This window comes from Anoplolepis gracilipes, chromosome 16 (genome assembly GCF_047496725.1).
Source record: "Anoplolepis gracilipes chromosome 16, ASM4749672v1, whole genome shotgun sequence".
NCBI lineage: Eukaryota > Metazoa > Arthropoda > Insecta > Hymenoptera > Formicidae > Anoplolepis > Anoplolepis gracilipes.
In genome coordinates, this window is record NC_132985.1 from 5,106,405 (window position 1) to 5,122,186 (window position 15,782).

At 33.5% G+C, this 15,782-nt stretch overlaps 3 protein-coding genes and 1 non-coding gene across 6 annotated transcripts; 3 read left to right on the forward strand and 1 right to left on the reverse strand.

The window, feature by feature from the left end:
- The first annotated feature begins 1,292 nt into the window (after positions 1-1,292).
- Positions 1,293-7,306, forward strand: LOC140674396 (uncharacterized). Of its 2 annotated transcripts, none has more exons than XM_072907899.1 (3): positions 1,293-2,155; positions 4,276-4,615; positions 5,230-7,306. In XM_072907899.1, the coding sequence occupies exons 1-3, from the start codon at positions 2,080-2,082 to the stop codon at positions 5,498-5,500; spliced, it is 687 nt and encodes a 228-aa protein (XP_072764000.1). In that variant the 5' UTR covers positions 1,293-2,079; the 3' UTR covers positions 5,501-7,306. The 2 variants fall into 2 exon arrangements, with proteins under 2 accessions (XP_072764000.1, XP_072764001.1); XM_072907900.1 differs by having other exon boundaries at positions 4,279-4,615.
- Positions 7,307-10,194: 2,888 nt separating this feature from the next.
- Trnam-cau (transfer RNA methionine (anticodon CAU)) lies at positions 10,195-10,267 on the reverse strand. The gene has a single exon. It is a non-coding gene; the product is annotated as a tRNA-Met (tRNA).
- A 208-nt stretch (positions 10,268-10,475) lies between these two features.
- LOC140674391 (zinc finger CCCH-type with G patch domain-containing protein) lies at positions 10,476-13,334 on the forward strand. The gene is made up of 9 exons (XM_072907888.1): positions 10,476-10,684; positions 10,807-11,019; positions 11,325-11,405; positions 11,473-11,613; positions 11,720-11,862; positions 11,942-12,120; positions 12,200-12,481; positions 12,553-12,732; positions 12,857-13,334. The coding sequence occupies exons 1-9, from the start codon at positions 10,634-10,636 to the stop codon at positions 13,153-13,155; spliced, it is 1,569 nt and encodes a 522-aa protein (XP_072763989.1). The 5' UTR covers positions 10,476-10,633; the 3' UTR covers positions 13,156-13,334.
- Positions 13,335-13,376: 42 nt separating this feature from the next.
- On the forward strand, positions 13,377-15,666 carry Tap42 (immunoglobulin binding protein Tap42). Of its 2 annotated transcripts, none has more exons than XM_072907896.1 (5): positions 13,377-13,501; positions 13,632-13,828; positions 14,000-14,344; positions 14,427-14,827; positions 14,931-15,666. In XM_072907896.1, the coding sequence occupies exons 2-5, from the start codon at positions 13,670-13,672 to the stop codon at positions 15,145-15,147; spliced, it is 1,122 nt and encodes a 373-aa protein (XP_072763997.1). In that variant the 5' UTR covers positions 13,377-13,501; positions 13,632-13,669; the 3' UTR covers positions 15,148-15,666. The 2 variants fall into 2 exon arrangements, with proteins under 2 accessions (XP_072763997.1, XP_072763996.1); XM_072907895.1 differs by having other exon boundaries at positions 13,384-13,501; positions 13,558-13,828.
- The last annotated feature ends 116 nt before the right edge of the window (positions 15,667-15,782 follow it).

The following is a 15,782-nucleotide window of genomic DNA, read 5'->3' on the forward strand; positions in this document are numbered from 1 at the left end:
CACAAACATCTTGATTGACTCGCTGAAGTTATTACTAATTTGAAGAATTTCATCTCTGTATTCTTGCCGAGTTTATATATTCTGTATACTCTGCTGACAATGAAATATCCACGATAAAGAGATTCGCATCACATAGATTTTCTCACGAGCTCTACGTACTCGACAACGCGTGTTTTCCTGAATTCAACCTCGGATGATTTCTCATAGCGTCCAACGTGCACACACGCTTATGCAGCCGCATGTCAGCAGGTGCTTAAAAAGGGGTAAGTGCGGTAGTGAATAGACTAACAGTATGTTCGCCCGACGTGGGAGAGAAAAAAGAAGGAGAATCGGCTCTGTCGGATAAGCACAAGTAACGCGAGAGAAGCAGGAGACATAGAAGACAACTCTTTCAGAATGGTTGCATACACGCATCGTGCATATTTACACTCGCAAACTACTCTTGGCAAACTAAAGAGTTAGCCACGAGGGGAAGGATCAGTGAAAGATGTATTTATGCAAATGCTGATGCGCATCCGCGTTGCACCTTGCGTTATTCCGGGTTATTCACGAATTAATCTCGTCATAAAGAGAGAGATATCAGCTTCGATTTCTCGCGATTGACAACATTTAAGATTTGTAAATTTATATATATACAGTATTTTATATATATATATATGAATTATACATAAAATAAAAAAGTATATATATACATTTTTTTGTCGATTTCATCTTTACGACTTTAAAAAATATCTGTTATAAAATATCTCTTGCAGTTTTATATAAAAATATGTAAAATATATACATGATAAAAATATATACATATAAAAATTATTTTATACTAAAAATATAAAATATATTTACATAATATATAACTTATATATAAAACTAAAAAAAATATACACATTCTATCTCAACAGTTATATCTTTAAACTCTATCTATTAAATTTTAATAACAACCGAAATATCCGAAATTGCATATTAGAGAAATATATTTTTTTAATATTCATGACTCTGTTGCAGATAACACGATTTCGCCATGATACGCGCATTGGATCGTTTGGAGTAGTGTATTAAAATATAAATACCATCTTGTCTCGGAAATTTATTATGCCTGATTGTTACCGCATCAGGCTCCTCTTGGAGTTCCATAACGAAGCCAACAAGCACGAAGCGACGAGACGACCGAGACTGATAACAGCGGTAACTCTCGGCAAGAGCGAGTATCGGTCTTTCAAGCACCGAAATCATAGAAACCAGCTATATCGTTCGCCTGCAAGAAAAGTTTCACATTCAATTTGTTCCTCCCGCGTTTCGCAGTAATCGCTCGTCAATGACTTTCCCCTCCACTTGCCCCTGGATCCTTCCTCTTTCCCCTCCACTTGCCCCTGGATCTTTCCTCTTTCCCCTCTTCTATAACTCCCTATCCTCACTTTCTAGTGCACCATTACCATTCCCCTCGCACCCTTATTCATCCGGATCCACTTAAATCGAAACGGGCACCAAGATATACCGACTCGCAGGTATAGAAAGGGGACTGGCTCCATGGAGTCTTCCAACCAATGACGACCTCGTACTCTCGTCTCTTCGCCTCCGCATCCAAGCCTCCGCGAACCAATAAGAGAGGCGCGTTTGTTTTCGCAGTGGGGCGAGCATGGCGCTTTCACCCCCAAAATGGCTGCGAAATCGCGCGGGCATTAGGCAGCCCGTTCAAAATAAACGGGCGGATTAATTCGAGGGGGTTGCGGGAACAAGTACGGAGGGTACACGAGCGCGTATATCTTCTTCTCCTCCTTCCAACCGCATGCTAACTTTCCGAGCTTTCCTAGGTGTGCTTTCACCTCCGCGTGTTTGTCTCGCGTATTCTCGCCGACGATAAGGACGCGACGGTGGTACCCCGGAGAGTCGTGGACGTTTCTGATAAATCGCGACGCAGAATGACGTCGAACGTCCGTACGGTAGCATGAAAATCGGGCCTCCCTGCGAGCGGTGCGAACGTGTCGATGCATTTCCTGCAAACTCGTCGCGGTTGATTGTTTCATCTGCATAGGTGTAATCTCGAGTCAGGATTGTGATCATTGCGAGTGCTTTGCTTCGCCGATGGCGATGATGCAGGAGCACAAGTCCTTCCTAATCAGGGATCTTCTAGGGGATGTGTTGGCAGATCGTGTTCAAGGTATTTAAATACATAGTGCAATAGGTATTAGTTATAGCAATAGTGGAAATCTAAAATTACTGCGTGAATATTATGAACAATTGTTCTAAAAATAAATATTATATTTTATAAAAAGATTGTATATTATTATATATCAGGTTTTTCTGCAAATTGTGCCAGTATGTTTTATGAATAGAAATAAAAAAAAAGATGTTATATAAGCATATTACAAATAGTTAATTAAAAAGTTTTAACAAAAATGAAATGAAAATAACGGACTTTTTCTTATTAATACAATACTGTCTGATTAGATCAACGACTATCTGTTTACGTGATGAAAATGATATGTGTGTATTCTTCATACAAAAAGAGTCGCGGTATTTTGACACAAAAGAGTTGTACAACTCACTCTGATAGGTATCATCAACAATAATAATAACAGAAGATACAATGATCACCTTTGACATTGTCAAGTGAACACAACCCAATGACCTGTTTATACGATTTATTGCTCAATACAATGAATATAATACCATATTATTAATAAAAAGTCCGTTATTATTTTATTTCATTTTGTTTATAATTTTTTAATAAAGCGTTTAAGCCTATGTTTATATGTATAAGATTTTTTTTGTTTCTACTCATAAGACGTACTGGTTAAAAGGAAAAACTGGAATATCTTATATATGTAAAAAAAAATTTAATTGCGGTAATTCCAATGTTACCTTTATGTATGAAAAAGATATATGTGAAGTAATCTTCAGTAACATAAATAATTAACTTTAAATGCTTTTTATTAAATTCAGTATGTTTATAGGTCAGAATAATTTTAAACTTGAACTTTTTAAATATATAAAATTATTTTTACGCATTAGTTTCTGCATATATTCATAAGTGCATTTTACAAAAGCGAATTATATTTTTAATTCATTGAATAATACAATACAAATTTCGATTTTAAAATATATATGTATTTAACATGATAATTAAAAAAAATAGATAAACATAATTTTAAAAAAGATGGAAATTATCACTAACGATATAATGTCGCGCAAATTTTATTTTAATCGATTTCAGAGCTTGTTTATTAATTTTATGCGACAAGCATTAGAAGTTTTTTCACTCAAACATTTCTAGACACGTGGCGGATCGTCAGGATTCTCGTTAGAAAGTGGACCCCGTAGTGTGTCCCTATTATTTAAATCGCCAACGCAGGGCCACCAGGGGTGACTAAACCCCCTCGGAGGTGGTACCCTATTAAGGACGATTCTACAGATGGTTCGAGGTGCCGAAAGATTCGTTAGAGCTCGTTAGTCTCGTGGACTTTCATCGAAGATTATTACCCCCCGTCGCGCTATCGCGAGTCTATCGGCTAATCCTAGGGGGATACAAGCAGGTCCTGCTAATTCAGATGGTTTGCTCTAACCGAAATCGATCACAATCAGTCGGGGTTCGCTGGATTATTGTTTCGATAATGGATTTTGTCCGACCGATCAGATTCGGTGATTGGATCAGTCAAAAAATACATAGCTGTTAGTACAAAGTAATGGAGATAGCCCAGCGTTGTCTTAAGTTTATGTCTCCCAAATATTATATATTTTTCTCCAGGAAAACGATCAAATGATAATAATATTCGTATACACATCGACATTATATTATATAAAAGACTTTTTCTTTGAGAATTTGAAATTATACTTTATATTACGGGAATAAGATAAAATAAATCTTCCAGAAAAGTCAAACCAATTAACTTAATTTGTTTTAATTTCTTAATTTTAATATGAGTTAATTAATTTAATATGAAAGCGATTATATTATTATATTATATGATTATATTATGTGATTAGTGTTATTAATTAAAACTAATTGAAATTATATATATAAGAAAAAAATATATAAAAATACAAAAAGTAAATTTGATCAGTTTGACTTCTGAGAAGCTTAATAAATTTAAAAATTTGTTTTAAAGATTTATAAGACTATGCTTTATTATACGATAATTTTATTACATAAAATTAATCAATTATACTTTTATCATATCGTTAAATGTCTAATATAATTATTCGAGGGTATCTAAAAGAAAATTACTTTGAAGAAAAATATTGGAAATATAAAAAATATTGCGAAAAAATATGTTGCAGAAGATTCGGAGGATGATTCGGCCGTCCATTCGGATTCCGAGGATACCATTGATCCTGGCAGTAGTCCTTGCACGCGTCTAGGAAGTCCCCCATCGATACATTCGCCGTCACCAGGTCCAGCGACTACGTCCGCAAAGTCTTGCGGAGTGGCCATCAATAATGCACCACCGATCAGTAGAAAACCACGAAGACGACGAACCGCATTTACTCATGCTCAGTTGGCTTATCTTGAGAGAAAATTTCGTTGTCAAAAATATCTCAGCGTGGCTGATCGCAGTGATGTCGCTGACGCTTTATCACTTTCGGAAACACAAGTGAAGACTTGGTATCAAAACAGAAGGTATAGATATAAAAATTCACACCATTAAATAATAATATTAATATAATTTCTCATCATGATTTTAACTATTTTAATATACGCGAATAATACGAGCTCTTCACCAGTTATAACATACGAAATCTTTGCTGATTATTACCTTGTTGTGATAAAATTAAATTTTGTATTAAATTTTATATTAAATTAAATAATTGAATTTAATTTTATATTTTAAATTTTATATAACATTTTATATATTACTATATTATATATCATAGAATATTACAGCATACTAAAAATAATATTCTAAATTTAGCCACAGTTAACAAAATTTATGAATTATCTTGTATAATTAAACTCATTTTTCTTTAGTGAAAACGTTGATTGAAATATTATCATAATTTGTTATAAATTATTATTTTTCTTAATTGCATTCCATATCTTGATAATCTTAAAATTATAAATCTGTTAAGTTTACTTATCAAATTAAATGTTATACCTTTTGACATAAATTTGAAAAGATTCTCATCTTTAATCAAACCTGTCAATCACCTGTCAGAGCAGGTGTCTTTATTAATAAAATGCAAAATCTCGCGCGTGTAGTGTTATTTAGAAGGCAAATGTTCCATTGTATATAGAACGAAATGGAAGCGGCAGAATCAGCTGCGATTAGAGCAGCTGCGTCATCAAGCCACCGTCGAGAAGGATCTTCTGGTACGCAGTGTCGGCCTCCATCATAGCAGCATAGACGCTTATTGCTCACCGTATAGTACACAAACGCAAACCAGCCATCCGCCGCCGCCGCCACCGCCGCCGCCGGCACCATCCACTGCTTCCACGGCAGCGTTCCTCTCGACGGCAGCCGCGCTCTTCCGGAATGTCACCTACGTTCACGGCTGCCCGCTTTAACCCGCATGGTCTCCAAGATAATTTCTGGATCTGAAGCGAAAGCTATATGGCTCCCCCCGTGTGTCAAGAAACATTTCGACAAACTACTTTTGTGTCGTGAGTGCTATATAAGAGTTATAATTTAAAGTGTTTTAAAATATCTTTAATCACTTTAAAGTTTTCTCTTAATTATCAGTGCATTAAATTGATTTAACAAATTATTTTATACGTAGACATACGTATAACATAGGTGCCCGCGCCTATATATTACAGTTTCTTTTCTTTCCTTAAAATGCCTTTTCATGCTAACGGTCGACATCTCTTTTTCAGACAAAACAAGTGATTACGTGATCAAAAGTGACAAATTGATATCTTTATTTTTAGTCATGTGATGTTTTTTGATGCTAAAAGTGAATGTCGAGCATGAAAAATTGTCTTTAGGTGATTATATATCTTCTTATTATTGTGTTTACAAGAAGACTGACACATATATTGTTCTTATGTAAAAATTGTCTAGGATGAGAAATGAGGGGGTAACAAAAAGTGAATTATATCCATTCTATACGTCGATCATGCGTGTTGAATTATAGCGTGTCTCGGTGATTATAAACATTTCTATGGTCGAAAAATTCTGCGGCGGTCATTTTTCCCATTTTTCTTGCAAGTCAGGCATTAAATAAGGATTAAACCAAGATGTAAATATGTAATTATGGAGTTGATTGATAGTCGTAGTCGCTTATCCCCTTCAACGTTAATAAAACTTTCATTATATTAACATTTTATGAAAGTTTACATCTTCTCTTCAGTGAATGACAGAATTTCTATATAATCGATATTATATATTACAATGTTACAGCATCGTTATAACAACATATTACACTTGGTTTGTCACCGTAGATGCAATATTAATATTGCATTTAGGAGATAGATGAATAGCTATTTCGTCATGAAAAAAAAAAGAAAAAAAGCATACTTTGTCCACATAAATTGGAATCAGAAATATATATGCGTTTAATTGGTAATTAACAATTTACGAAGCTTAATAACAGATTTTTAATTCGTGTAGCTATACTTTAGTGTTCTAGTCAAGTAATCTCGACGTATATGCAGATGAAGGGTAATATAATTACCGAATGTGTGCAATGTTGGAGCGTGTATGTAACGCAAATGCTATTAAGTATCCCTCGTAATTTAGTTAATTATTGTTACTCACTGTCAAAATAATCTATCAATCACTTTTTGCGAAACAGGAAGTTATTATAGATAAATAAATTATTATCGATGCAAGAGCCAATCTTCTGCTTTGATTATAAAATTCCAGGCGATCTCGGAGGCGAATGCAAAGTATATTTCGTTATTTTTTTTATCCATCTATTATGAGTGGAAAGCGAAGTATACACGTGGCTATAGACACGTGACCAAGTAACGAGTAATTGATTGAAACCGATACATGTGTCAAGTGGCTCGACGGTGCTCGTGCGGCCTGGAATTGGCGGATCTAATTGCACGGAAACGACAAGAGAATGCACAGCAACTGTTGCTATTGTTGCGACAACTTTTCGTCGAAGCTGCGTTAATTAGACCGAGAGAAAAGGAAGCTACAACAAGATGTAATTGGTATTTCCGTACGAATGATTTATTAGACGAGTGTGTATTATTAACTTTGTATAATACAGGCGAGAAAAATGGCAGGAGAGGAGTGCAATCGATAAGATCAAGCGTAAAGAAATGATTATTTATCATTAATTTTCTTATCAGTCTTTTCGCGGAAAAAGGCAAATATGTAACTGAAAAGGAAGAATTGGTTTTTATTTGTTTTTTTTTTTTTTTAACAAAGAATGTAATATATAAATAATTAAAAGAATGATTATTCTTTTCTTATATAAGGGCTGTAGGAATCAAGTGATTTTATTTTATCATGTTTTTTTTCTCTCTTATAGATTTTCCAAAAACAATAAAGGCATGAAATAAAAAAAAATTAGAAAAAATAAACTACGAACCGATCCCCGTATTCGACATGTAAGAAATGCAGATTCGTGATCGCGAATATGAAATCGCCTGGTCGATGAAAAATATCTTGCAACCCTCGTTTTCTCCCTCGGTCTACGCCATTCACGCTCAATGCGCCATGTCTTTTCAGAGAATAAAAGAAGCAGGTATTTTCTTTATGCGTAATTACTTCGACATAATGAACCACCGACGTTCCGTCAGATAGCAAGCGAATCTCGCGTTTAATAAATCGTATATTTTTACATATATTTTATACATAATTATATTTATTATTTAAAAAAATTACAAGTTTATATATATATTTATAATTAAATTATTATAAAATATATATATACAGTCGGACCTCTTATCCTACGACATTTTCGGTCCGGAATCTTCCCCTTAAACCTCTGATCCTATGACAAAAATTTGAGAGTGAGGGGGTATAATTCCCTTTTCGTGGTCGTAGCATGAGGGGATTTTTTGTCGTAGGATAAGAAGTTTCGTAGCATAAGAGGGTCGTAGGATAAGAGGTCCGACTGTATTATGTAATTAAATTGGAAATATGTAATTATAAATATACTACAAGTATATATCTATAAAAATACGAAAAATTTTTTATAATCTCGCGCATGCACTAAATTTTTATCTATCTCTTTATAGAGTTCGAAATATACACCATCATCTTTATCAAGAGCTGAGAAGCGAGGGTTTTCAAGATACGTGAGACAAGTGGCGTCGCACGCGTTCAGCCACGTGCGTATTGTATTGTGACGAATAGCCGCGCACACACGCGTGTGCATACGTGCGTAAGTCATGTTGGCACTTGGGCACGCGCTTCTTATTCCTCTTCGGCTCGCTTCGTATCTCCATAGTGCGGCATCGTTAAATACTTCACGGGGGGGAACCGACTCTTTTTCTCGTATGTACGTGCGCGCGGAAAAGAAATTTTTCGGGCCTTTTTCACACAATTCTTTTCGCATATCCCGTATCATCGACGGTCCATATTTCTTTTTCATAAAGCTTGTGTACGAATCGCGTTATTAAATTGAATTGATAAATTATGCTCCTTGTAACTTCTTACCCTCATCGGAGAGACGAATAAATTCTTTCGTTTAGATTTTAATTCATGCACGTAGACGAGCTGATATACAAATAACATAATGAGAGACGGCAGAAGAAACGAAGAAACGACCCTTAATGTTTGAGAAAAGAAGCAGTGGAGTAATTGCTGGAGAAAAATCCAGATATACCGATTTTCCTCCTTCCTTTCTTCTCTCGACGAAAGGCAAAAACCAGAAGTAAAAGGAATCGGCGGTTTCGAAGAGGAGGGAAGATTTTGCAAACTCTCCGCGCAGGAAAAACGGGAAGGAGGAGATAGAACCGAGTGTAACGAAGCTCTGACATTTTAATTGGAACATATTCAAAAAGCTTGTACGTCTTTTCATCGCGAGACGCGATGCGATGCGCCATGAATGCGACTTGAATCAACGCGGGATGAACCGCGAGCTCGCGGATCAATCCACGCGGAATTCCGCGGATTTGCGAAGCTCTCGTATCTCATTTTTCCTTTTTTTTCATGACATTCGTCGACGACTCGATGATACGTCTAAACAACGTTGAAAATACGCTAAATGGGAGCGGAGTTTTTGCTTGTTCGTTATAAATAAAGACTGTCTCGCAATCTCTGTCTGCGTTCATGAATATTGCGAGACTAATGAGCCGTTGCCTCGACAATTAACCAACTATTAATCAACTACGTCAGGTACAAAGAAAAAAATACAATTATGTAGGAAATGTAATTTACAAATAATATAAACTATTTTATTACATTATTTTTATCATTAAGAATAAAACATTTGCGGGAGACATGTTTTTCTGTCTTTGACAAATTTCTGTTAGACAATAGTACATTTTTTAGCATACGTGGATATTATTTTTTTATATTCAACTGTAAGAATTATTTTTAGAGGATTATAAAAATGCTAGTATATTTTTATTTTTTATGACAATTGCATTTAGATTATAATAAAATACATTAGGGTTGTACCTGTTTCGGTAGCGCAGTATAGGCAGCGCGTAAGTCTCATAATTTTAAGGTCGTGAGTAGTATAACATAAAATGCGATTTTATGAAATATCAGAATTATATGATTGCAAGAAACGTCGAACAATGACTATTTTCTTCGAGAAACGGAGAGCCTACGGCGAATTCAATTTAATGGGCTGTTTGCTTGCAAATTGCGCTATCGCTAAAGGGCAGCAAACAATTCACAACTCGTTTTAACTTCCACCATTTCAATCCCAAGAGTCGACGCGCCCTTCTTGCGGACATCGTATTTGCATAATTGTCTCTTATGTGCTCTCTGTTTCTTTTCTCCAAGCAAATCGCTTTTCTTTCACTGTTCATCAGTCCAATCCTTTTCGTAAACTTGCCAATTGTTGCTAATGATGAATTTTAAATATTCAAGAGACATTCCAATTATTAACATACATTTGCAAAGCAGTCATGAATCTTTTTCTATTGTATATATAATTACTATTTTTCGTAGAAACAATTAATGATTTTATAATAAAGTAAAAATTTAGTATAGTTATTTTTTAAGTATTGTTTTAGATTATAAGTACATATGTAAAGACAAATTCAAACTAAGCATTCTTGAGGTTCTTCTGGTTCAACATAATTTAAAAGGATTTATCTTTATTGGCGTTTCTAAAAAAAAAAAATGCCCCGGGTGAGGATCGAACTCACGACCTTAAGATTATGAGACTTACGCGCTGCCTACTGCGCTACCGAGGCAGATACTATTTCGATGTATTTTATTGTAGATAATCTAAATTTAATTGTCATAAAAAATAGAAACATATACCAACATTTTTATAATTTCATAAAAATAAGTCTTACGATTGAATATATAAAAAATAATATCCATGCATGCTAAAAAAATGTACTGTTGTCTAATAGGAATTTCTACATGACTCTAGGAATATTTTTGTAATAGGGAAATGTAGGCTGAAAAGAAAGATAGATTGGCAAGGCTGTCTAAAATTTATAACGGGCAGAAAATTAGATTGCTTGACAAATTTTGTCAATAATTGTTAATGGAGCATTTTATATGATTTAATTACACTACGTGATATTTCTTATTTGTCTATTGACAGCAATATGACAGACGCGAAAAGTTTAAAAGAAGCCATCGAGCAGTATGAAACTCAGGTATATTAATGTATATTTATGAAAATAAAATTTAATGTAATATTTTGTCTTTCACCTATTTTTTTCACATTTATTTATCATAATTTTTATCTATTTATATTAACACTATTGCACATTTGCAGCTATCACAGGTGGACACGACATTATCTGTGACGCCAATAGGACCTGACAGAGACAACTTGGTCAGCTTAAAGTCTGACATTGAGGAACTCATTTCTTTGACAAAGGAGAGTTTGCAAAATCTTGAAGGAGATAGTACAATAAACAAAAATACAGATGAAAATTCTGATGACAAGACAGAGAATGTATTGGATAAAGAATATGCCTTGTTTAAGGTCTGTTTTAAGTACAATTACTAATTACTGACAGAATCAATATATTTTATTATTTATTTTTATTTCTTTCTTATTATCACAATTATAAATCAGTTAAAAAAATAATATTACGAAGTATGATTTTATTATATAAGAATTTGTTGCAGCATACTTTTATAAGTATTTCAAGTATTATGATTATTTCATATTTTATATGTAAAATTATAAGTATAGATAGAGAAAAGGAAGACAGAGAAGGAGAGAGAGAGAGAGAGAGAAAGAAAGCTTTGATACATAACTAAAAATGTATTGCTTAAATTCATTAGGCAGAGCTGGCAGACTTTTCAGATGACAGTGAAAGTACAAAACTGGACAGTACAACTATCGCAGCTTCCGGTAGCATTGAAGTCAGTATACAACTATTCTCTATGTCATAACAGTGACACAATTATACGGTGCAAGTTGATCTTGTAGGATGAATTGAAGGAGCTAGAGGGTATGAAATGCAAAGCCCCTTATGGTAGTACTTGGGGTGGTACTGGTTATCACAATGCTATGATATGTTCTGTTTATAAAAACAATGACGAGACAATTAAAGATATTCATGACATTAAGGTATGTTTGTTATTAATACTATCAATAGTAATTTAGACATATGTCATATGATTATATGACTTATATTTTTGTCTTTTAATTCTTAACTTGATTTATTATTAATCAGGTTCGAGTCTTCTTTCTTAATCCAACACACAAGGAAATGATTCCATGCCCATACTTTCTCAATGGCAGTTGCAAGTTTTCTGATGAAAATTGCCATTACTCTCATGGCGAAATTGTACCATTTTCAAGCCTACAAGAATACAAGTACTTTCTTTTAATCTGAAAAATTTATTATTTATTATTTATATTTAATATTTATTTTGACATAACTTATGAATTGTAGAGAACCTGATTTTCATAATATTAAAATGGGAAGCAGGGTATTAACTAAACAAAAAAACAATATATGGCACAGATCTGTGATTTTAAAATTACCTGAAAAAGATGGAGATGAATATAGAATAAAATTTGAAGCAAGTGGGAAAATCATGGAATCTAGTTTACAAGATCTTTTACCTCTTGGTAAGAATGTCTTGAAGACATAATTATATAGTACAATCCCTTTCTTTATATAATTTTTTAATAAAAAATATATTTACAGATGACGCAGACTTAGAAATGTCAGATACTTCTGATGATAGCGAAAACGACGATGATGATGATGATAATCATCCACAATACTCGAATGACCAACTGATTCACAAATCTCTTTTAACAGTAGAGTCTACTGAATCTTTAGGAAATTGGGAGATGCATACACGTGGTATGGGTAGCAAATTAATGATGCAAATGGGTTACATAATTGGTACTGGTCTTGGAAAACGGAGTGATGGTAGAATAGAACCTGTTGAAGCCACAGTCTTGCCACCAGGAAAATCATTAGGTTTGTTTAAGTTTAGAAAATTATCATGCAATGCATTATTGATTTATTTCATTTTGTGTTCTCTTTTTTAGATCACTGTATGGAATTACGTGAATTTGCCGGTGGTGACAAAGATTTATTCTCTGCAGAGCGTCAAATGCGCAAGCAGCAACAAAAATTAGAGCAGCAAAGAGTAAGACAGTATCAAAGAGAAAAACAAAAAGAGGATAGAAATGTGTTTAATTTTATTAATAAAACATTAGGAGATAGACGTAAGTTAATAAATAAAAACATGACAATTAAATTTAAATAATATGATACCATAATGGTATATCCATTTAATATAATTTTTTAGTATATATATTATTTAAGTATTGTTATTAATATCTTTTGCAGCTAAAGATGAAAATGCGGCTAGTAGTTCACAAAGTAAAGATAAACTCAAGACAGAATCAAATAGGAATCTAAATGTAGCCAGTTTTCAAATTGCAGAAACTATAAGTCGTTTAGAGAAGGAATCGTCAAAACTAAAAGAATCATTGGCAAGGCACACTAAGGGTAGTGCACTTTACAATAATATTATGATGAAATATGATGAGAAACAAAAGGAGCTTACTAATTTAAGAGCTTCCGAAAAAAGTATTGTCGCCGAACAAAATCAAAGAAAGAATAAAGCTAAATTAACTGTATTTTGATATTTAGATGATAGCAGGGATCACATATTATACCTTGAACATGTCTGTATATAAAGCTAATCTAAATACAATGTTTTATTAATATTTTTCCACCGTATCATTATTGACATGTCAAGTTTATTAGAAGAATATATTTTGGTTCAAATTTCGCGCTAAAACAAACTGGATTGTGTTCAAGAATTCTATTCGTGGGCGATAGAATAGCATTTAACCAATCAGAACAAGGATTACTACTTTTGCTCTGTTGATTTAAATTTCCAGAGCTTAAATTTTTGAGCTGATAAACTGACGTAATAATACGAGAAAAATCTTGATTAAAAGTGAAATAGAAAAAGAAAATTACAGAGTAAGCTTTCAGTTCCAATTTTTAAAAATTAAATTTCTGAACAGTTATTTTTTTAGTCGCTATAGCCAACCTTGATTATCTTAACCTCAACATTTTGAAAATTGATTTGACGACGCATAATCACTCACAGCATAATTACACACAAAAAGAAGGTAAACATCGATAATAATGTCAGAAGAAATGTTGTCAAAAGGCTTGAGACCTGACTTGAGCTTTGAAGGAGATGAAAAAGATCCCACAAAGTTGTCGCAATTATTTGACAATGCTTTCGAGCTGTTCAACAGTATTAATAAAACGCAGGAACCGACAAATAGTCCAAAAGTACAGGTAATTATAATGATTTTAAAACTTCTTGCAATAATGAAATAACAATCGCTCTGAACAATATACTTAAATGTATATGTTTTTATATTTTATATTTTTTAATTAAAGTAAATTATGTAAAATTTTTTCATAATAAAAACCATAACATTTTCTTTTCTTTGCTGGTTGTCATAGTCAGACGTAAAACAGACAATGCGTATGTTTGAAGATGCCACAAGACTAGTTTCTATAGTGGATATGTTCAGTGACAATGAGACTTTCGAGGAGGTAGCTACAGAGAATATCAAGTATTTCTTACTACCAGCTCTGTTGGGCAAACTCACCACCAAAATATGTAACAGCGACGACAGACTGCATCTTGTTAAAGTATCAGAGATCTATTTTGTGGACTTTTTGAAACGGCTGAAGACGTATGGTCTGACAGATGTCGAAATACCAAAGATTAATGATGAAAAGAAAGAAGCAGGAGATAAACAAAATAAATTGAAGAACGACTCTTCTAAAATGTTAGAGGACATGGTTAGTTTCTATTATTGCGCAATTGTTGCAATTGTTACATATACAATATATAATTATTCTAATATAATTTTATTAATTTTAGGTAAGTCGTAGAAATGCAAAATTACAAAGATATAAGCAAGAGAAAGATCTGGAATCTCGTTTGGAGACTTTAAAGAAAAACTTGGACAATGTAAATGTCGACGATGAGATAAAAAGAGAATATTTTGTTACTCTTCTACAACTCTATGCTGTTCAAATAGTAGAAGAACTGAATTTCTTAGAAACAGAAAAAACAATTTTAGAAAACATGATGGAAATGGGACCAATGCATACAATGGCTTCTAAATCACACACGACTCAAAAACGAAAACCAGCTCCAAAATTACAACCAATCATCATTACGCGTGATGAAATTCAGAAGAAGGTATTTGGGGCAGGTTATCCAAGTTTACCAGTCTTAACAGTTGACGAGTTTTATGAACAAAGGGTCAAAGATGGAGAGTAAGCAAATATTATGATTAATAAATATTTAAAAAAAAATTTTTTTTGTATAAATTTGGTAAAAGGGTAAACGATAACATATGCTTTTCTAATGTCATTCTAGTTGGCCTGATCCGTCGCAGCGTAATAAAATAAATTCTCGATGTCTGCAAGACATGGCGAAGAAAGATACAAGCGCCAGCGACGAGGACAGCGAAGCCATCTTGAAGGAAGAGAAAGAAGAGAGAGACGATACTGAGTATCTCGAACAAGCACGAGCGATGGATGAATATAAAGACACGCATCGTCGCGGATGGGGTAATCGTGCTAACAGAAGTTAAACAGGATACGTTTAAGATTGTTAAATATTCTGTGTCTCGGTATGTTTTTTACGTTTTCTGTAACCTTGTATCAAATCATGTTTGATTTATTCAAAATTGTAGGTTTAATAAGATTTTTTAGCTAACAATACTTATTCTGTTTTCTGAATAGGAAGGGAATGTTAACTTAAAAAACAAAAATAGTGTAAGCATATACATGTGTATATTTATATCTTATTAGTAAATCTAAGTAAACCTACATTTGTAATAAATTGAACAAGAATTTAATAATCTCCGCGGAATCGATTAAAAGATAATTTTCAACAATATAAAAAATATCTAGTTTTGCGCAAAGTATATGTATATTCCGCTTCGTGTACATATTATTATATACATTATATGTAAGATCTTGTTGAGTGTGTAAACGGAGAAACGAGTCCTTTCTCAGTTCGACGTTATGCTACTGCTGCAAACTCGTCGGAAGACGGGGGAATAAAATCGTTAAGTAATTTATTATATGTGAATACAATATAAATCTAAGGGAGAGGTTCTTCATGCACAGCCACGTCCTACATTCCTCGAGTGTTCGGAAAATTGCGTCGCGGCGGCTTGATCGCCTCGAGAATCTCGCGTCTCGATTTCGACGTTAATGATTC